Raw genomic sequence first — 21,330 nt, 5'->3', positions numbered from 1 at the left:
GCACAGCAGGATGTGAACCTGGGCAGTTTGCCTCCGGAGTTCGCCCATTTAGCCCCTGGGCTCTCTCACAGGAATAGAAAGTGGTACTGTGCACAGAATTCAATCTAACCTGCACACTTTTTACATATTTATTGAGTGTTTAGCTCCGTATCAAGTGCCTTTCATAGAACAACAAGCCTGCGAAATAGGAGTTTCTATTAACGACGTTACAGGAAACTGAGGCTTTAAGAATGAAGGATTGTTCAAGGTCTAGCAGCTGGTAAGTGACAGCCAAGAAGGAAACCTAAGTCAGCCTGACTCCAATGCTTGGGTCCAAAAAAAATGGAGTGAGGAGGAGCCAGGTGCTCAAACAACCATGGCCCAAGACAGGGAGTTCCATGAAAATGACTGAAAGCAGTGATCAGCGGAAGGCCCAGAACTGACCACAGGAGGTGCTGAATGAGACAACCTGCTGACCTGTCTACACTCAGCTGCCATCAGGAGCATTTTCTTGCTGAAAATGCCACGCCCTGAGCTGGAAGCTCCCAGGGACAGGGCTGAGGTCTGGTTGGCACTTAGATCCCCAGCACCTGGGGCAGGACCGTGCACATCCACGGAGCCAGCACATCCAGGGCTGCTGTGGATGGCTCTGTGGTCCAGCTACTGTCCCATCCCTCCTCTCATCTCCTCTCACTGTGCTGGACAGAGGATTAAAGGACACTCTCCCAACACACAGGACTGGGCAGAAGAAAGAAGGAAAAATGGGTTCCGCTGATGTCAGAGTGGGGACCTACCTTGGCTACCACTGAGGACTTTTCTGTCTGCAGAACTTGAGCTCTGATTACTGATGTGGCATCTGAAGTCAAAGGAGCATCACTGTCAGGCAGGTCTTGGCAAGAAGCTCAGGTTCCCCAAATGCAAATGGAACCTTCAAGTCTGCTTATCTACCCCAGGACTGGGTCAGAGGTCAATGGGGTGTTGCTCTGGCTATTACTCAGCCCCTAATCCAAAAGGGGCCAATGTGTTTCTTTTCCTGCCCCCCCTCTCCAGATACTACTCACCCCAATGTGAGTCTAGGCCAGAGCTGGGACGTCTGTGTGTTTCCTCCCCCCAACACTGCCCTGGCCCATCCTCATCTTCACTTACTTAAAAAAAAAAAAATCTTTATTGAGTCATCACTCACATACCATAAACTTCACCCTTCACGTATTTTTGAGACCGTGTTTACCAATAATTATCAGGTCTGAATTCAAGAATCCCTAACTAACTACACTTCATGAAATGAATTGTTCATTTATTACAAAAATTCAAATTCCTCTATAGTATTTCAACAAGAATTCAAGAAGTACGTGTGAACACCCGCTCTGTGTTCTCATGATGTGCCCTGGTGAACTGCCTGTTGTCTTCCAGAAGCCTGTTCCCCAGAGCAGGGAATGTCCAGAACCAGAGGCAGAGTGAGATGTGGCCTTTTCCCCAGATCTCCCTCGCCGTCGCCCTCTTCTGGCCACTCTTAGCATCAGCATAGCCCAGGGAGAGGCCAACCATTTGGGAGGATCAAAGATGGCTATGGAGGATGCCTGGAGTTGACAAAACCACCCATCCTCTACTTTCCAGCCTTGCCCATCCATCCCATCTGTCTGTGAAGCATGCACATCCGGGTTATCCAGCATTTCCTCCGAAATTCCTGGAGAAAAAAATGAGGCCCAACAGGCAAACCTACCTCAGGGTTATTCCTCAAGGCAGAGACCAGGAGCTGGGCGCTCTCACAGACAGACCTATGCCTCTATCACCTGGATTTGCAGCACCCTGCATCACAGAGGTGCTCAATACATTCCTCAACAAGTTGATCACTTCCCCAGCCCAGACCCCAGCTGCCCACGCTGCCTCCTACAGCCGCCAGCTCACACTCATTCAAGTCAAGGATCTGACCGGTGCAGGTGAAAGTTGATCCACCCTCTTTATCCCCAATCCCATTGTTGCAGCCTCAGTTTCCCTCTTCTCAAGTCAAGCATTCCTACAGTGCTCCCGAGACCTGTGATGAACTGAGATACCTCAGCCAGGGCCATGCTAACGGTTGATAGTCTCTCAAATTACCCTGGAACCAACTCTTCTGCCCACCTTTCCACCCAGAAGCCTTGCAAGGTACAGCAATAGGTGGGTATTCTGGAGGAATCTTCCTACACGATAAGAGCAAGCCCCTTAAGCCTGGTTTGATCTTCAACTTTCAAAAGATTCTCAGGTCTCACAACCCCCTAGGTCCTCCAGCCTCCTAGTAACCTGATCTTTTCCAGATTTCACCTTATTCTGACCTGCCCTACGCCAGCTCAGACCATAACCACTGTAGTAGCAATACAAATAATTACAGGGCCAACATCATTATTCCACTTGCAGAGAATTTCCCCATAAATCATCTGAGTCCTCCTATAATTACTGTTCCCAGTTTATTGATTTTTTTTTCTAGAGAGAGAGAGAAAGGGAGAGGGATAGAGAGAAACAGCAATGAGAGATTCATTGGCTGCCTCCTGCACGCCCCCTACTGGGGATCGAGTCCACAACCCGAGCATGCACCCTGACCAGGAATAGACCCTGTGACTTCTTGGCTCATGGATAGATGTTCAACCACTGAGCCACACCGGCAGCGCTACTGCCCCCAGTTTAGAGATAAGAGAACTGAGTTTACTCGACGTCTTCAGGGAGTGAAGAATTGGGCCACTGGCCCATGGCACCTGCCCTTCTGCGGGTGAAGATAGCATCTTTCCTCTAGTCAATAGTATTGAGTCATTTCTGCAGGCCGCCACGTGAAAAGGCCAGGCCATGGCTAGAGGGAAACACCCCTATTCTGGGCCTCTGAGACCATCCTCTGCCGGGAACGTGGAATACCACGCTGTCCCAGCTGGGAATTGCCTCGGATCCATAGGTTCTTTGGAAAATGTGCTTGGGCGCTTCTGGGACTGTCCTTGCAACTAGTCTAGCTTGAAAGCCGCGCCCCGCAGGACACACGAGCCGGTGGGTGGCTCGTGGGAAGCGGGAGCTGCCTGGCCCCAGCCGCGGTCTGCGCCAGCAGGATCGGTGCGCCCCGGGGCGCCGCTTCCTGCCGGGATTACGGCACCTGCCGGCTTCCATCTCTTCCCGCGCGCGGGGCGACCCCCAGGCGGGGCCACACTGCGCGGCCACAGGGGAGTGTGCGGCAACTGGAGTCAGGCACATTCTCCCTCCGCCACCCCGGTCCTCTGCCTGCGGCGAAGCTTTTCGGTGTCTAAACCTTCTCTTCCCAGGACTAACCGCAAGATGTAGGAAAACTTTGCGCGAAACTTACAAATGCGGTGAAATCGGAGCCAGCGGCGGCATCTGAGCCCGGGAACGCCGCACCCAGCCCCGCCGCTCCGCTCCAGCTCCGCTCCAGCCCCGCGCGTCCGGCGGTGGCCCGTGCTGACCACCTGGCTGTCAGGCGGCCCGGGCGCCCGCCCCAGCCCCGCGCCCAGTCGGCCTCAGGCACCCGCCCTCATTCCCCGATTCGCTTCGGAAACGCTCCCGCGGCCGCCACGCCGAGCGCACCGCAAACCAGGGGCCCGGACGTCCCGGTCCGAGTGGCACTGCAGCCATTCCTCTGGGGCATTGTTTTCCAGGGGAGCCCGGGGGACCTCGGGGAGGGGAGGGGAGGGCAGACCCGCCCCACAGACGGCAGTGCAGGCTTGCCCACCGCCTCATCTGCATTTCAAAGGCAAACTTCTGCTGGACTTGCCCGCTGCCTGCGGCACCTACCGGCTTTGCACGGGTCGTGGTAATGTTCCAGCTGCTGCTCCGCGCCCTCCTCGCCCTCCAGCGCGGAGTAGTCCGAGGCTGCGTCCGAGCGCCCCCCAAGGCCCTCGGCGTCGCGGGGCAGCGGCGGCAGCAGCAGCAGCAGCAGTGGCCCAAGGGCCCCGAGAGCAGCCGCCCGGGGCATGGTCGCGAGGGACCGGCAGAGACCGAGGGAGTCGCGTGCGCGGAAAGCTGGGCTGAGGCGAGGAACGGTACCGGGTCGGGTCGGGGCTGCCAGGCTCGGTGGTTACGCGCGCGCGCCCAGCATGGCTCGGCGCGGAGTGAACAGAACGTGGCGCCCCAGTCCTCGTCGGGGATCCAAGAAGCCGCCGCTCGGAGAGACTTGCCCAGCGGCCGAGGCTGCGGCGGCTGGCGACTGTGGCGGTGGTGGCTGTGGTTGAACAGTGGCCGCTCCGCCCCTCTCCGCCCGGGCTGGACCACACAGCCCTCGCCAGGGGCCCCGGGCAGCCAATCACTCGGACGCCCGAGGCGAAGCCCCTCCTCTTCCCGGCACCTCCGCAACTTCGGAGGAAGATGCTGAAGGCAAGGACCCTGGTCCCCGGTGCTCCCACCGGAGAACGCTGCTCCTGAAGATCAAGGCTGGACTTTCCGCCTTGTTTGATTCGCATAACTCACTTTACAACTCCCCAGTGCACACGTGGGCAAAGGCATGCAGCAGTGGCCAGAACTGTCCGCTTCCCTACCAACTGCTCTCAGACCGTCGTTCCTCTGCAGGGATGAAGTCAGTCTTCTCTCTAGTGACTGAGTCTAGTCGCTTTCAGTGCAGAAAAAAATAGAGGATTTCCAACTCACCATGAAGGGGTGCTTTTTGCAGCACCCACATAACCTAGTGCCTTGGGAAGAATAATTTAAAATGACCGATTTCCCCTCTAAGTGACCCTATCCTTTATTAAAACAGTCTAAAATGCTTCTTACAGACAAAATGATTGACAAATGAACAGCTGTACGGTGCTATTTGTGTTAAATTACAGACATGCTTTATTAAATAAGCCATTCAGCATTAACTGGATGGAATAAAAATGACCAATTTCTAAAGTCTGGTTATTTTATTTTATTTTTTGTCAATTAAAAACATATGCCCAAATAATTTAGAATAATCAAGAGATATTTGAAACCCACTCCTATGTTGTCCCCTAAATGTAAAAATTGTCAGAACAGCTATTTTGATTTATAGACATAAAAAGTATTATTACCATGAGGCTTTTCAAAGACCTTTTATGCAAGCAAAACTGCCCTAATCAAGAAGTAAAACACACCAAATGTGTACAGATTTTCAGCATCACGCCCAGAACAATCTTTTTTCATTTAAACTGTAAGCAGAAAAAATAGACTGAATTTCCCTTTTGTGTTTTCACATGGCTTCGCAGCCTCTGATGACAAAATAGTCGACAGGGAGCCCAAAGCTTGGCTTTACACAGGACTCCCAAGTTTCCTGTATTATGATCATCTGCCTTCTCCTCTAATAACTAGGATAACAAGTCCTTCAAACCAGTGAAGGGTTAAGCTAACCACTGGGAGGGTGCTATGGGATATTTTGTCCTGGCCCTTAGGAAGAAATACAAGTGACCCTGCGTCATCCTATCAGTTTTCATCAAATATGCACATACGGGATGGAGCTAGATTGGGCAGGATCTGGCTAGGAACTGACAGGTGGAAGGAATGTGGGCGGAACGGATGCCACCAAATGGCAGGAAAGACCAAGTGGCCATTAAACGGGCAATAGGTGTGGGAGGGGGTTGAACAAGGCTGGAAGGAGTCAAACCCAACGCCATAGTTTTCTGCCTTCAACCCAGTGAAGGTCACCACCTGTCAGTAGGCAAGTCCACAGTCAACATCTAAAAGGCCGAACAAACTTGTGACACTTCCGGTCTCCAGATGGCACTAGGCAAACAGCCAACTGGCTTTATTAGCAGGGAATCCTCTGGAAAATAGGCAGTCCAGGAGACCTCTTGTACAAGCACTGAGGTTGCAAGCTTTTATTGCCTCTAATCCCCACCTGGTAAGTAGTTGCCAGGTCTTTGCACCAGCACTTTGTCCAAAAACTTTGAAGACAGTGGTGCTACTGGATGACCAAGCTGCAGGGTTATGTCAGAAGCCCTGTTTAGATGCTCCTTTTGCTATCAACCAACATCTACAAAATACTTGGATCATAGGTTAGATAGGAACAGTTGAAAAGGGATGATTAGTATCTTTTTCATTTCTATAGTTCCTGATTTCACTCACCATTTTGTATGTTTAAAATACATTTTTCTTTCATTTAAACCCCATGAAAAAAACTAGAGGTAGGTTTAAAATAAAAGGCTTCATGACCTAAAAATGCCTAACTCTGTTCCATTAGTAAGTTCATATTTGTGGGCTTCCTCCCCCATTGCTCATAATTGTGCAGAATATCTGCAAGTGGCTATACCAGTAAGCTTTTCCCCGTTTAGTCAGATGTCTGTCCACCCAACTCATTCCATCTATACCCTATACCCAGAGTGGCCCATTTCTCTTGTCAGCAGCTCAAAGCCCTCCATGTCTACCACGTTCTGACTTCCTGAACTACTACTGCACATAGGCCACCTTCTCCTCATTTTGCTTTCTAGGCCACTACACATCATCATCTCCTCCAAGGCAGGGAACAGAGGCTCCAGAAGAGATGGGTACTCATCTGCTGTCTCATTCCTTAGCTCACATTACTGACCACTGAGAAGGTACTTTTGAGTTCTTCGGAGGCAGTAATGAAAAATATTTTAGTTAAGTGTTTAACAGCTGTGTAAAGCCTTTATCTGAGCTCCTCAGGGTGGCACACCAGGCCCTCCATTAAACATCAGGCCTTCCTTTCCCTACTCCAGCCTTGGCTCTTGCCACCTTATTGCATTAAACACCTTGCAGTGATCTTAATAAGACCTTGCTGCTTTGCATCTCTCTGCTGGGGACAACTTGATGACCACACAGCTTGCATTATCATGCCAACACCTATTAAAGCAGCTACCACACTTATAGCATTTACCTATTTATGTCTGTCCGACCCTACTGGCATATAACCTGCAGCAGACTGTCTGACAACTCCAACTGGGAACCAATTTCCATTGTATCACTCTCTAGACCAGCAGTTCTCAACCTGTGGGTCGCGACCCCTTTGGGGGTCGAACGACCCTTTCACAGGGGTCGCCTAAGACCATTGGAAAACACATATATAATTACATAGTTTTTGTGATTAATCACTATGCTTTAATTATGTTCAATTTGTAACAATGAAAATACATCCTGCATATCAGATATTTACATTACGATTCATAACAGTAGCAAAATTACAGTTATGAAGTAGCAACGAAAATAATTTTATGGTTTGGGATCACAACATAAGGAACTATATAAAGGGTCACGGCATTAGGAAGGTTGAGAACCACTGCTCTAGACCCTTCATTCCCTTCAATGATCTTCAAGGTTAAATCCCATAATCTTAGTGGCTTAGATTGAACCACTAAGAATAACCATAACATTGGCCAGGTAAAGTAAGTTACATCAACTTCTCCCTACAACCACCTCCTCCATTTTTTTAAATTTTAAATAATTATAAATACATGTGTAGACTACATTACCATTGATGGACTCCACATATCCAAAGGCTTATTTCCCCCCCCCCCCCGCCTTTTCTAATGTTAAACTGTAAATTAAGCATTTAATAAAAGTTATCACGTTGAAATCTAGAAGCTGGCTGAATAACAGATCCCTTATTCCCCTTGTTTTCCAACCAGATGAAAACTGTTCACTAAAGAGATCAAAAGTAATCCAAATTTGTACCAACTTAAACTATTTGGCACTAGGAATTATCAAGTACAGGTTTTGACTGAGGTAGCTAATAAAATCAGCGGGAGAAAAAAACCAGAGTTGACAACAATTTAAATAACTAGTTAAGACTGGAGATGAAAAAAAGTATAGACCAGCCGGCATGGCTCAGTGGTTGAGCGTCAAACTATGAACCAGGAGGTCACTGGTTCAGTTCTCAGTCAGGGCACATGCCTGGGTTGCATCCCCAGTAGGGGTGTGCAGGAGGCAGCCAATCAATAGTTCTCTCACATTATTGGTGTTTCTAACTCTTGCTCTTTCTTCCTCTCTGAAATCAGTAAAAATGTATTTTAAAAAATATAATTTTTAGAATAAAAGAACAAACACATCAGGAGAAATTAACCACTGATTTTGATGTAGTACAATAAAGAGAATCCCTTCCATCAATATAGAACACTCATTTTCAGTGTGAATTCTACACGTTATCTGTTCCACAAGCTGGAGAGGTGGCATCCATTCTATGGTTACAGCAATAGTAACCTAATCCTGATAACTTCTGGGCTAAAAATAAGAGACCCTTTCACGGCTTCCATAAAATGTAGGTGTCTACCCCATCAGCTCCACAGGATGGTTGTAAGGAATCATTATCTGAAACTCCTTTGTAAAAAGAAGTTTCAGACAAATGCAATGTATTATCAAACAGGAGAATGACAGGCATGGGGGAGTGTGGGGTTTCTGTATAGGAGTCAGAGCTTGTATGGAAAAAATGTCAAAACATGATCATAAAATAAAAATCATTTTTTAAAAAGACAACCCTCATTCATTGTAACATTCTTTCAACTTTCTGCACTTTTTTTTTCTTCCAAAATACAAAAGTTGGGCGGAATAAAATCTTAAATCCTTCATGTCGGGTGTCAGCAAATGATGGCCCCCTGGCTGTTTCTGTCATTATTTTGGAACACATCCATCCTCATCAGTTTATGTACTGTCTACTGCGGGTACAACAGTCAGTCACAGCAGAGACCGCATTGTGGTTCTCAAAGCCTCAAGTAGTTCCTATTTGGCCCTTTACAGAAAAAGTTTGCTGAACCCTGCTTTATAGAATTGCAGGAAGCTATCAGTAATCTCTTCATATGTGTGCCATTAATCATGGGTCATCCCTTATTCTTGGTTCACCTGTTTCAAAAAGGAAAGAAATAAAGGCTCCAAGGGAAGTACATTTAACTTTTTATTACTTTTAAAAATCCAACTTCAGTTCAACAGACTAGATTAGAACCTCAAATGTATTTGATACATTATATACTGGATTTCTATTACTAAAAAGCCAGTTGGAATATGGCCTACACAAACCAAGGGTGTGTACAAAATGGAAGTAATCACCAAGCAATAACTGTTTCCTTCCAACTCTGTCACCGATTATCTGTGCTCTGTGGGGATTTATAGATTCAGATCTGAAAGAGCTGAAAAGCCCGAGTGGGACTGCTTTTCCAAGCACGCTCTGTTGGCTTTCAAATAGAATTCTGTGTCATTGCTTCCTTGCCTTAAGCTCTTATAACATTTAAAACTTTCAAATGACCTAAACTGATGAATTGGGCTAAACACACAGAATGCTGCTTTATCAGTCAAGTATTAGCAATCTTAGTTCACCAATACTTCAGTATCAGTGGCTTTCAAAACAGTTCATTTCCATTTCCTAGCACAGTGAAATAACTTAATTTTTTACTTTTGTCTTTGCACTCTTCTGTCTACAGCTCCAATAAGAATGTCAAATCAGATAGCTTTTAGAAAATACTCACAAGAGGAACTAATCATTCCTCATACTGAATTTAAATCATATAAAATTTCTGCAGCTGTATGCTTACTTTCTGATCTACTGTACCTCTAAATCTAGTCTAGTCTTTCTGCATACACTTCCGATCTTTTAAAATTGTCACTTATCTATTTAACATCTTGATTGCTAAAATATAGCTTCATAATTAAAATTTTTATGAAGATATAAAACATTAATAAATACTTGTGTTTTCATACATAACTACTCCTATTTATTATGTGTTCCAATAACTCAAGAGAATAAAGCACTAAGACACTCTAAAATCTAAACTTAAAACCCAGATGGAACTACAGTGTATAGATTACAAACAGGCTTTTCTTTCCCAGACTTCATAAATAGAAGCCCTTCGGTATGTAGCTTTTCCTGAACAAATTACATTAATACATTTTTTCTTTTTTACATTTGTAAAAATTCAGGAATTTTAAAATAACATTTATTTGCAAGACATTTGGCATAATGTGGATAGTACATATTTAAGAAACAAAAGCTTTACCAAAATGAATACAATTTGTGGATAAACCCTAAATAAAGTGGCTTTTGGAAGAACTGGAATTTGCAGCAACCACCTTTATAAAGAGGTCCATCCACTCTCAATGGAAAACACCCAAGCATACCATTCACTAGGTAAATACACCATTCCCATTCAGCTATCTCCACAGAATAATGAATTATAAGAGTATGGGGCTTGATTTATAGGCAAACCCAGTACAATCTAGGAGCCCAAACATGACCTACTAAAGAATGCTTCACTATCCCTCCAGCCTTTTCATTTCCACCTTTATCCCCCTCTTGTACAAGGATATGTGTGTGTGTGTGTGTGTGTGTGTGTGTGTCAATTACTAATGTATCTAAATTTTAGGAGAAATATGCTTACAGATACAAGGGGAAAGTTAATCTTTAGTTTTTGGTTGTGTTCAAAGCATAAGTTGGGGAGTTGAGCAAATAACATTAACAAATGGGACAGATATGTAGCATTAATGAAGTGGGAAAACCCCATCCTTTAATTATTTAAATATTATTTTATTTTACTAGTCTACAGCTGAGAGCTAGGGAGCTAAACCATTTGTGAATTACATCTTCTTCAAGACACACCACATCCAGCCCCTCTATGAAGTCATAAATCAGTACACAATTTCTAAAGGACTTTTCAAGGTGATTTATATTCATTTTAATGGACCTCTTAATATACATGGAAATTAGAAAAATGTTTTCCACGGAAGATTCCAAAAGATTTCAAACAGAGCTCAATTTAATAGAAAGAACTGGTGTACCTGAAAGCAGCTAACCCACTCACTCTTTAAAAACCCTACATCTCACCTGCAACTCATGAAAAAATAAATTTCATTTTATTATAACAAAAGTTTGCTGTCCAATTTGCACTCCATCAGACTATATACTGTTAGTTAGAAATATAAGCCACTATATACTGAATTTTCATTTTTCTTATAAGATCCTAAAGGTAAGTAAAAAGGAAGAGAAAATGGAAGAACCAGTGTATTACATTTAATATAACATTTTGGTATGAAGAGGATTTACCTATAACTTCTGATCAAATTTCTGTCAGCCACACTTGAGTGGTAATTTATCAAATTGTTTACCCTTTATAGTCGTTACATACCACATGATAGGATGCAGTTTACTAATTGATAAACATATTTTGTAATGAAAACATCTTACATAACTATGAATGGCATGAGTTTCACAATAAGGTTTAAATATAGCTGTTCTGACTCTTCTAAAAATACCAAGATACAGAATTATTTTAGGTGGTCATTTGCATAGCAAACTATTAAACTAGAAACTCAATGGTTCTAGGAAAACTTCACATTATGGATAGTTCCAGAAAGATGTATTCAAAATTAAAATCACTTCTCTTAGAAAACTGTAATCTTTATTTGCTCATCCAATAGTAACCTAACCACTTTTACCCCCCACCCCCTTTACAGGGTACACCAACCTGAACAGACTTTGTGCCACAATTTCATTCAAAGGGCTTATCATTCACTTCTGACTGTACTGGATAATCTAGATGTAAGCAGGTTTGGGGATTTTAAAGTGTGAGTTCCCTGTATTAAAAAAAGCATAATTTACAGTTTATTTAAAAACTGCATTCAATAATATTGCCTTTTAAAAAGATAGCTTCAAATTGCAAACACATCTAATTTCACAAAACAATTTGGTCAGGAAATTTTATTTTAACATTCTAAAGCAGTAATGCTTTAGATGTTACTTAAGTGCCCCAGACAAGATTAACAAAATTAAAGGTTTCTAAATTACAAATTTAGTTTGTGTAGGAGTCTCAGAAAAGAAACAGAAGAAAACAATCCCCCCCTTCCCAAAAGAAGACACACACACATTTTGAAGAAACCCCAGTGTTTCATGCAATGGTAGGCAAGATGTAAAAAGCTACCCAAATTCACACATTTCTACACCAATCAGCATCAGAAAAAAGTACTCCGTAATCAATCTGTACAACCAAATGCATTTGGGAATCTACACCTACATTACATTATTTAATGTTATATACATTTATTACCCACCCCCCTTGTTTTTAATAATTTCTTATGCAAAACCTTCATTCAAACCCAAAAAAGATGTAAGACTAACTTGGGGGGTGAGAGGGGGGAGAAAAGATAATCACTTAGGACATTTAGTTAAAATGTAGTTTATCTAAATCTCAAAATGTTTAATAAAACAAATATGTTCTCCATTTAACACTTTGCTTTCTAACTGTACAGTAAATTGCATTGTAGAGAGTACACCTTTATCTTCAGACTGTATCTTCTTTGGATGGAATTAAGATGTAACTGGATGGTTTTGAGATAAATACATGGGAAGCTGGTCCAACTAAGATGACAGCAGATATATTACATGCAGGATTTAATATTTTTAATTCTTTCTTTTAGAAAAAAGATGCAGTTGAATTGGGGGAGAAAAATGCTCAAAAAAGAACCCAGGTTCAATATATAAAAATGTCCCACAATAGGTTGGTGATAGCAGAAAAAATAAGAGAAAATAATAATATTTCTGGAACATCATTTTTCAATAACATGGAAACACTAAGTGCTAGGAAGATTTCTATTCATGTAATTTTAGCATCCAAGTTTCCCTCTAGTCATTTTATTGGAACAAATGCTTTTAAATAAACTATTTGTCCTCTTCACTGAAGAGAGCTGGTCTATTTCATCTTTAATGAGCTAGTTTTTGGGAAGATTAGCCATGTACTGTAGTAATGCCTACTGCATAAAATCCAAGCATTTGCTGTGAACAGTTGGAGAAAGCAGTCAGTAAGAACCTAGGATCAATGGAAATAGATGTTACTTTACGCGATCCTTGAAAGATAGACCCACAAAGTACCCAGTGTTAACGCCCAAATCTCTTCTTGCGCTTTTTTTGCTGTGCAAGTTCCACACTTGTGAAAGAGAAATTGATCCAAAGTTCCAGGTTTTCTTGGGTCTCTAGTCAATTTTCACATTAGTATAGATTTTTCGGACAAAGGCACTTGTTCCCATGTAACCAATTGCTCCTGTAAAGATAAAATAAGGTTTTGAAACAAATTCATACAGAGCAATATCCATCATTTAGAAACACTAAATGCCCTCTGCTCTGGAGAGTTCTTTTTTATCAAGATAATGTCTTTATATTAGTATTCTCTTTGAACTTATTAAAATTGTATCATTTGTTTTGCAAATCACCTGTTACTTCCATACACCAAGTTTGACCTGATATATTTTTAGAATTAAGTAACAATTTGTTAAATGAAAAGACAAAATGGGCCATGAGATTATAATTATTGATGTTAGGTGTGTTAGGTATATGGGAACTCACTATAGATAAATAAATGGCCCCTATTTTTGTGTATATTTGAAAATGTCCCACAATTAAATATTAAAAATTCAAAAAAACCTCAACAAAACAAAGCAAACTTATTTCTAATTATTTTTCAATGAACAGACATTTTTAATATGAATTAATTACATTACAAGTTAAAATACTGATAATTCATTTTGAAATAGTTATATAATACAAGTCCTTACAAGTAAGAAAAAAATTTTCGGTTTTGTAAAATTTTAACTAGAATCAAAAATTTAACTTGCATAATAATCCTAGCCAGTTTTCCTCAGTGGGTAGAGCGTCGGCCTGCGGACTAAAGGGTCCCAGTTTCGATTCCAGCCAAGGGCACATGCCCGGGTTGTGGGCTTGATCCCTCACAGTGGGGGACGTGCAGGAGGCAGCCAATCAGTAATTCTCTCTCATCACTGATGTTTCTATCTCTCTTTCTCTCTCTCCCTTCCTCTCTAAAATCAATAAAAAAAAAAAATTAACTCGCATAACACTAGTTCAATAATCAAATCTAATTTTCCAGACTTATAAAACACTTTTTCCCTTTGAGAGGAGATATGCTTCAAAACAAAACAGTACCAAACTAGAGAATCATTTTTCCTAATCTTACGGAAGTACCTCAAGAATAAGCTTATAACAATACTAGAGGCCCAGCACGCGAAATCACAGGAGACCCAGACCCGCCCTGCGCCAGTCCCGGCCCGAGAGAGGTGCTCCATGCGCCTCCTGGCGACCGGTTGTTTGGTTGTTCCGGCCTTATGGCGTCACGACCACAAGCCTTTTATGATACAGATGACTTTATAAGAAGAGGATAGTGAATATGCTCTCTAGGAAAGTAAATGTCTTGTGGATAATATAGAGATATACTTTATTTTTATTGTATAAAATATATTTTTATTGATTTCAGAGAAGAAGGGAAAGGGGAGAGAGCTAGAGACATCAATGATGAGAATCACTGATTGGCTGCTTCCTACACACCCCTCACCTGGGATCGAGCCCGAAACCCAGGCATGAACCCTGACCGGGAATTGAACTGTGACCTCCAGTTCATAGGTCAATGCTCAACCACTGAGCCACACCAACTGGGCTAGAGATATACTTTTAAACTTAATTTCTTTAAAACTAAAATGCTATTCTATGCTCAAAATATACATTATAACAATCTATTTCCCACCTTAACATACTTGCTTCCTTTTCCTACATTAAAAAAATCAACAATATTTTTCTTTCAATTGCTGATACATAACCTGATGAATATAATTCTGTATCATGATGACATCTGAGTAAGTTTCAGCCTGACTTGTTTCCCCTCTGCCCCCAAAACTGAAGGCATATACACCCACCAAAGAATAAATATTGGGACACTGCCAGCACAAGAGGCAACTGTAAATGTGCCAAGATTTTCAAGCAACAAGATGAAATTTCAACAGGAAAAGTACTAAAAAATTTTACCTAAATTCATTCCATTTTATTTGTAAATGTCAAGATATTATCTCTCTAAGTCAAAGATCATACATCAAGTCAAGAAAAAAAAATGAAATTTTCTGCATAATCCCATTATTCTATACCTTACTGAATGGTGGTGGTAATCAAGAAAGACCTCAGATGAAATAAAGAGGAATTCTATGAGCAATATTCTGAAGAAAGGATGACCAATAGTACTAAAGGAACCTTCTGATTGCCTAAAAAATACATCAGGATGTTCCCAAATCTAGTTTTAACCTTCAGTTCCTATTCATCTTCCCTCCAAAGTTGGTTAACTAATAAATTATCACAAAGAAAGGTTATCACAACAGCTAAATAAATATGTGATTATAATATAGAGAAATGTCTTCCCTTATTGTCTGTGGAAATGAGTTTTACTACTTGACAACAGATGTCATTCGTACAGTGTTTGTGCACACATGATGATATACATGGTATATGTGAATGAACATATTCTTTTTTTTAATTGATACAAAACATTAGTTTCAGTTGTGCAACAGTGATCTGTTATATGTATATACTGTGAAATGATTATCACAATAATTCTATTTAACATCCACCACCATATGGTTACAAATTATTTTTCTGAGAACTTCTAGGATCTAATGTCTTTGCAGCTTTCAAAAATATAATACAGTATTATTAATCATAGTCACCATGCTGTACATTACACCCCCAGGACTCTGGAAGTTTGTACCTCCAACATCCACCTCTAACACCCACCAATATGGAGAAAAGATTCTTCTGGTAAAGGAAAAAAGCAATCCTAGTACCCAAAGGGGCCCACAAATGTCATACTAGAACCTAGCTTTTAACAAGATGATTACATCTGCCTTATTCTATTACTAAAGGCGGAACTTAAAAAAAAGTCAACCAGACTCTTATTTTGATGTTCCTGATCAAACAAAATGTAATTTCTTAATTTCCCATTACTATATTTTTCTGATTCTGAAACACTCAAAGATTTACTCATGATATTCCAAGATTTTCGAACTTACCACACATTATCCCCAAGGCTGTGCTAAATACCGCCATATATCCAAAGTAAAATGATGTTTGAAATAAGCCATACATCCTGAAATAAGACAAAATAAATATATATAGTACATCCATTTTCATTCTCAATGTAAGGCCTTAAATGCTAGTATTTAAATGACTAGTTCTGTTTCCTAAATACAAATGAGAAAATGTCTCAACTTACTTTGTTTTGAAAAAATAGTAGTAAAAGGAATACATGTAAACATAGATTGCAGTTGATGCAGCAGAGAGAAAACTTGTCCATTGCCTAGAGGGGAAAACATAGCTCTTTAGAATGAATGGCACTGAAATGAGGATTTTAAAAAGCAAATCATTTCATTTTTAAAATCCTTTAAAATTTTGTATATTTAAAAACAAATGATGTACTTCACATTTAAATAAATGAAGCTTCTCATAAAGCTTCTTCCACATCAAGCATTTTGTAAAAATATTTCTAACAGTGACCCTCATTAATACAAAAAAAAAATGACTGACACTATAACAGAAAATCTTCATCATCTTTATCTATATCATTTTTATAACTGGAAAATTCCCTATACTATCTTAAGTAGCAAGATTTTTATTCAGATCTTTTACTTCACTCAACATACTTCAAATGAAATCTTATTTTAAAACATTATGGTCCCCAAAGGTTCTTCCCAAAAGTAAGTACTCACCACCTATAGTCCTCCGCATTCAGCAGGAAGTATGTGCACACAATGGTCACACAGACAGTCACGATGCACAGGATGACCAGCACCAGCATCATGAAGCCATAGACATAGTAGATCTTATATGCCCAGAAGGATGTGAAGATGAAATACCTGAGTAAAAGGCAGAAAGACAGTTTTCTAGTCTTTATTTTAACGCTTACCCTGCTCTTGCTAAGTCTCTCATCTTAGTTCTCACTTTAATGTCAATATTTTTCTTTCAAAAACTTCCAACAATTTCCCTTACCTTTTCTCATCTATTAAATACTCTCAAATTCTCTCCAAAATATTCCTGTGTAATCTTTCAAGAACAATTTTGTAGAGGTCAATGGGGGAAAAAGGAAACATATGTAATATTTTCAACAATAAAGATTTTTTTTTAAAAAGGAAAAATTTGGTAGTGGGCCATTTATGTCAAATCAAACAATGAATTAGAAGCTTAAAGGAGTAAAATGTGGGGAAAAAACAAAAGCTAAAAATTCGTATTTGTAAAAAAGTCAATTCCCTCACTCTTTCATTTTTTTTTTCTAAATGCAACATTACTAAAGAAATGTATGTTGTATTTTATAAAATATCCTATTAAGCTAAAAACTAGGTTTGATAGAATAATAATGTATATAAAATTAGGGGTGAGGGGAGAAACTAGGACAAGAAAGACTAAAGAAGCTTTATGCTATCTTCAGAGGACAGTAGGAGAAAGGGTATTAGGATCCCACTAAGATCTGAAATGAAGATAGAACACTGTCACCACCCCAGAAACTCACCTTTATGCCTTTGTAATGACCTCCACCTTTACCCTGGGCAATACCCACTTTGCCACCTAAGCCTACAACCCTAAACATGATAGTATAATTTTACCCGGGTTTTCTATTTACATGAAAGGAATCACACATTGTAAAAAAGAAAAAGGTTTTACACTAAGAAAAAGACCCTTCATTCTAATTCCATTACCCCAGTCTTCATTCAGTTAGAAGGGGTATCTTCTAGTCTCTTTTCTTTTTCTTGTTCTCTTGTATTAATTCATTTGTTCATCATTCACTCTCTCAGGATACTTACAGACCCTCACCCTATTTCAGGGAAGCAGTGAGAACAGAACTACGAAGACAACACAGCCTCCCCCTCAGGGAGAGTACTGTTCAGAGGGACACCAGGGAAGGGGCCATCGTGATGCACTGTGACACATGCTCTGTCAATGCACCAGAGGGGCGAGAGTAAACGAGAAGAATCAGCTAAGGCATGTGTAGGATGGAACGTGAGAGAAAGGGGGTCGGGGGAGCAAAAAGACTGTTCCATGTATAGAAACAGCAAAGGCAAAGGTTCACAAATGAGAAAATTCACTGTATTTTGAAAAACTCAAAGATCAATGTGGATAGAACTTCAACTAAAGGGGTGAAAGCTAAGAGATGAACGTGAACAGGGCCAGATCCTATATCATGAAGATCCTTATTGGCCTTGTTATGGAATTTGGAGTTACCTCAATGAAAACAAGAGTCTTTAGCAAAGAAGTGACATGATCAGACTGATACCTTAAAAAGATCACTTTGACCACCAAGGGCAGAATGGCACGGCGTGCAGGAGGTCAAAACAGAGGTTAAAGGTACAGCGAAAGGCTAGCTAATGGAACAAAGTACCTGAGAAAGCAGGAAGAGATGTGAGCCAGAAGGAACTGAGGATGGGGATAGGAGGGAAAAAACAGTCGGCGGTCAAGTCAGGGTGAGGACACAAAGCAGTATCAGATGTAAAGGACAGAAGTTCCTGAACCAGCTGTATTAAACCACTAGCTAAAGTGACACACATACCAATCCAATCCCTCTTCAAGGTACTGACTAAAAGCCACAGCTGGTATGTGAGCCCAAATCTATGTCAGTTGTACTTGTTAGTGTAATTAGACAATTAGTTAATGTCACATAAGCCAATAAATGTAAGAGCACAAAGGATGTGTGATTTCTAAAAATTATTTTAAATGCTTTGGAAAAATTCAATACGGTGAGTTGCTAAAAAAAAGTTATAAAATTAAGTGTGGGTGAGATGACTATAGAAGATTGGGGGACAAATTTCAAATCTAGGATTCTGCACTTAGAATGCTTCAGACAGGTCTTTATGTTGTTCTTCCTACACTTTAAAAAGGCTGGAAAATACACAAGATGTATTATGAAGGTCAAAGGAAAAATGACAGAAACACCAACTAGATACAAATCAAAGAAAAGACTTTGGATTTAAACATTTTTTTAAAAAATTCAGTGAAGAATGTACCTTTAGTTGTTTTAAGTTAAAATAAAATGTTATGTATGTATCTTTCTTTATAATTCCCTTACATGAGGCAACTTTATCAATTAACCAATTATCAGATCCAATCATGTTTGTTAAGGAGGCATCCCCTGTACAGGAGAGAATCAGCAGTGGTGCAGCTAACAGGAAACGTGTAAAGGAATTTTGAGCAGTTACAATGACTGGCATTTCATGGGCAGGGGCCAGAGGTGTAGGACTGTAGTTCTTGAGAAAGTGTCATACATAGCACTGCCTTGCCTAAAATGCCAGCACATTCGCATCAAGAAACACTGGAACACAGGCGGAGAAAAGAAAGGCTTACATTTTGCAATGGTAACCAAGCATGCAGTTGTGAAGCATGGTAACTGGGCACAAGGTGGCATACCTCTCCCCCCCCCCGCTCCCCCCCCCCCCCGCCCCCGAGAACACACACATATTTCCTAGCACTCCTGCAGGTCTCTATGGAAGAAAACTAGGAATGACTATGCCTCCAAAGATGTCAGGATAGTCTGACTGGTAGTTAATGGTTTACCTAGTTCTCTGGACACCCAGAAATATTTTAAAAATACATTAAACACCAGTAATTCCTTAAATTGTGCTTATGACCAAAAGCTGGTCTAGCATTCTCTAGCATGCATGCTTTGATTTCTAAGATTTCTTATAGAATGAGAGGTCTAGAATATAATGTAAAATAAGTATAAACTTCATCTGAATATTTCAGAACAGAGCAGAAAACTACTTTTAGATAGATACATAGACCCCTTTCTGGAAGCCATGGAATTAACAGACTAACTCTGATGCTTTCCCATCCTACCCTAACTCCTAAATTGTCTAATTACAATTAAATCCCTCAAAGCATAAATACATTGTCAAAACTTACATTTCAATGAAGATTGAGCCAAAAGGTAAAATTCCTCCCAAGCAAACAATAACTGCAGGCTCCATAAACCTGGAAAATATTAAAATTAACATTAAAGTTCTAGCATGATTTTATGTTGTATTATATAAAACCTGGTAACAGAAAGATACTTGATACTTAAAAATCTAAATGATAGAAACAAATCAGTAAAAGAAAAATTAAAATACAAAGAGGTACAACAGAGAGGTGGGACTTCAAATTAGTTCTAGAACAGAGTCAAAATTCTTTCCATCACTAAAGGCTGAGATAAGAATTTAGGAAACACAACTTCTTGCCAGTGAAACAACTCTAAGTCTTAAGATCCCTATCTCAATAATGTTTCCCAAACTGTGGCCTTGCCATTTCTTTGCTCAGTCTTTCATTGGTATAGTAATTCCTTTTGCTATGAATTATACCATGAAGACATTATGAGTTCTGCATTATAATGGAGACAAAGAATGAAAAAATTAAATTTCAAACCTCATTTATTCACTCAAAAAACATTTTACTATTTGCAATTGGTAATTCTCTACCTGGAATGCCTTATCTTGTCTCACACTTCCCTGCAAATATTAGCTTAAGTGTCCCTGTAACACCTTCTCTAAGTCTCCCAGGAAGAGGAGAGTCCTTCCACTATCCTTTGAATATAACCCCCCACAGCAGTTACCACACTACACTGTGCCTGTCTAATGACATACGTATCATACCTCACTGGACCATAAACTCTGGCAGGCAGAAGCTATTCAGCTAGGTATTCCCAGTGCCCAGCAGTACTTGGCACATAAATGGTACTAAACTAATATCTCTGGAATGAACAAACTAAAAAACAGAGGAAAATAAAAGAATTTGAGAGCTGGAAAAACTTAAAAATCATTTAATTTAGTCTTCTTTCCTCATTTTATAGAAAGTCAAGACCTATAGAGGTTAAAAATGATTTTCCCAGCCCTGGCCAGTGTAGCTCAGTGGTAGGGCATCGGCCCTTGGACCAAAGGGTATCAGGTTCAATCCCTGGTCAAGGTCATGTATCTGGGTTGCAGGTTTGTTCCCGAGGGGGCACGTGTAGGAGGCAACCAATGGATGTGTCTCTCTCACATTGATGTGCCCCGCCCACCCTCTCTTTCTCCCCCTCCCTCCCTTCCATTCTTTCTAAAAATCAATTTTTAAAAAAAATCCTCAGGTGAGGTTTAACAAAAAACAAAACAAAACAAAAATCTGCCCAAGATTATACAGTGAGAGCCAAATCTAGTCTTCAGATTTTGGTTTTCATGTGTCTACATAAAGCAAAAGAAAATACACACAAGCCTTCCTACACCCAAATTTAATCCATGGTTGACAAGGTCCTGTGTTGTCCTTCCTCTCCTTCATTAGCCCTAGTGACCTAGAGAACCGTTTTGATTTTGACTATGCTTTTCCTTTAAACTTATCATCCCCAGTAAAAGGTGAACATCAGGATATCAATGGGCCTCAACAATCAAATTTGAAAAATATAGTTGAGTTATAAAACAGACTAGAAACTTCTCTTAAGACCAATCTTAGAAAAACTTCCTCAGTAATAGGTGAACATCAAGATATCAACGAGCCTTAACAATCAAATCTTTAAAATATAGCTGAGTTAAAAAAGACTATAAAATTCTCATAAGCCTAATCTAAAAAGAACAAGGATAATTACTAAGACTAGCACAGATGACTCTCCTTTAAACTATAGAAGC

At 40.6% G+C, this 21,330-nt stretch overlaps 2 protein-coding genes across 3 annotated transcripts in view; both read right to left on the bottom strand.

Annotated features, from left to right (window-relative positions):
* Positions 1 to 3,922, bottom strand: part of TLL2 (tolloid like 2) — a 94,717-nt gene extending 90,795 nt beyond the window's left edge. The window contains exon 1 of the mRNA XM_006089989.3: positions 3,742 to 3,922. Coding sequence (XP_006090051.1) covers positions 3,742 to 3,922 — 181 coding nt within the window. The remainder of the gene's footprint in view (positions 1 to 3,741) is intronic.
* Positions 3,923 to 9,811: 5,889 nt separating this feature from the next.
* The window catches only part of TM9SF3 (transmembrane 9 superfamily member 3), a 42,889-nt gene continuing 31,370 nt past the window's right edge, over positions 9,812 to 21,330 (bottom strand). The window contains exons 11-15 of one of the 2 annotated variants that reach the window (XM_006089988.3): positions 19,604 to 19,672; positions 16,423 to 16,569; positions 15,930 to 16,013; positions 15,727 to 15,803; positions 9,812 to 12,926 (exon numbers count right to left, since the gene is read on the bottom strand). In XM_006089988.3, the coding sequence (XP_006090050.1) occupies positions 12,859 to 12,926; positions 15,727 to 15,803; positions 15,930 to 16,013; positions 16,423 to 16,569; positions 19,604 to 19,672 (445 nt within the window). In that variant the 3' untranslated portion in view covers positions 9,812 to 12,858. The remainder of the gene's footprint in view (positions 12,927 to 15,726; positions 15,804 to 15,929; positions 16,014 to 16,422; positions 16,570 to 19,603; positions 19,673 to 21,330) is intronic. The other variant, XM_023754879.1, reaches the window with a different exon arrangement.

The sequence above is a fragment of the Myotis lucifugus genome, unplaced genomic scaffold (genome assembly GCF_000147115.1).
Source record: "Myotis lucifugus unplaced genomic scaffold, Myoluc2.0 scaffold_66, whole genome shotgun sequence".
In the NCBI taxonomy this organism is placed as follows: Eukaryota; Metazoa; Chordata; class Mammalia; order Chiroptera; family Vespertilionidae; genus Myotis; species Myotis lucifugus.
This window is presented reverse-complemented; position numbering and strand designations above follow the sequence as displayed.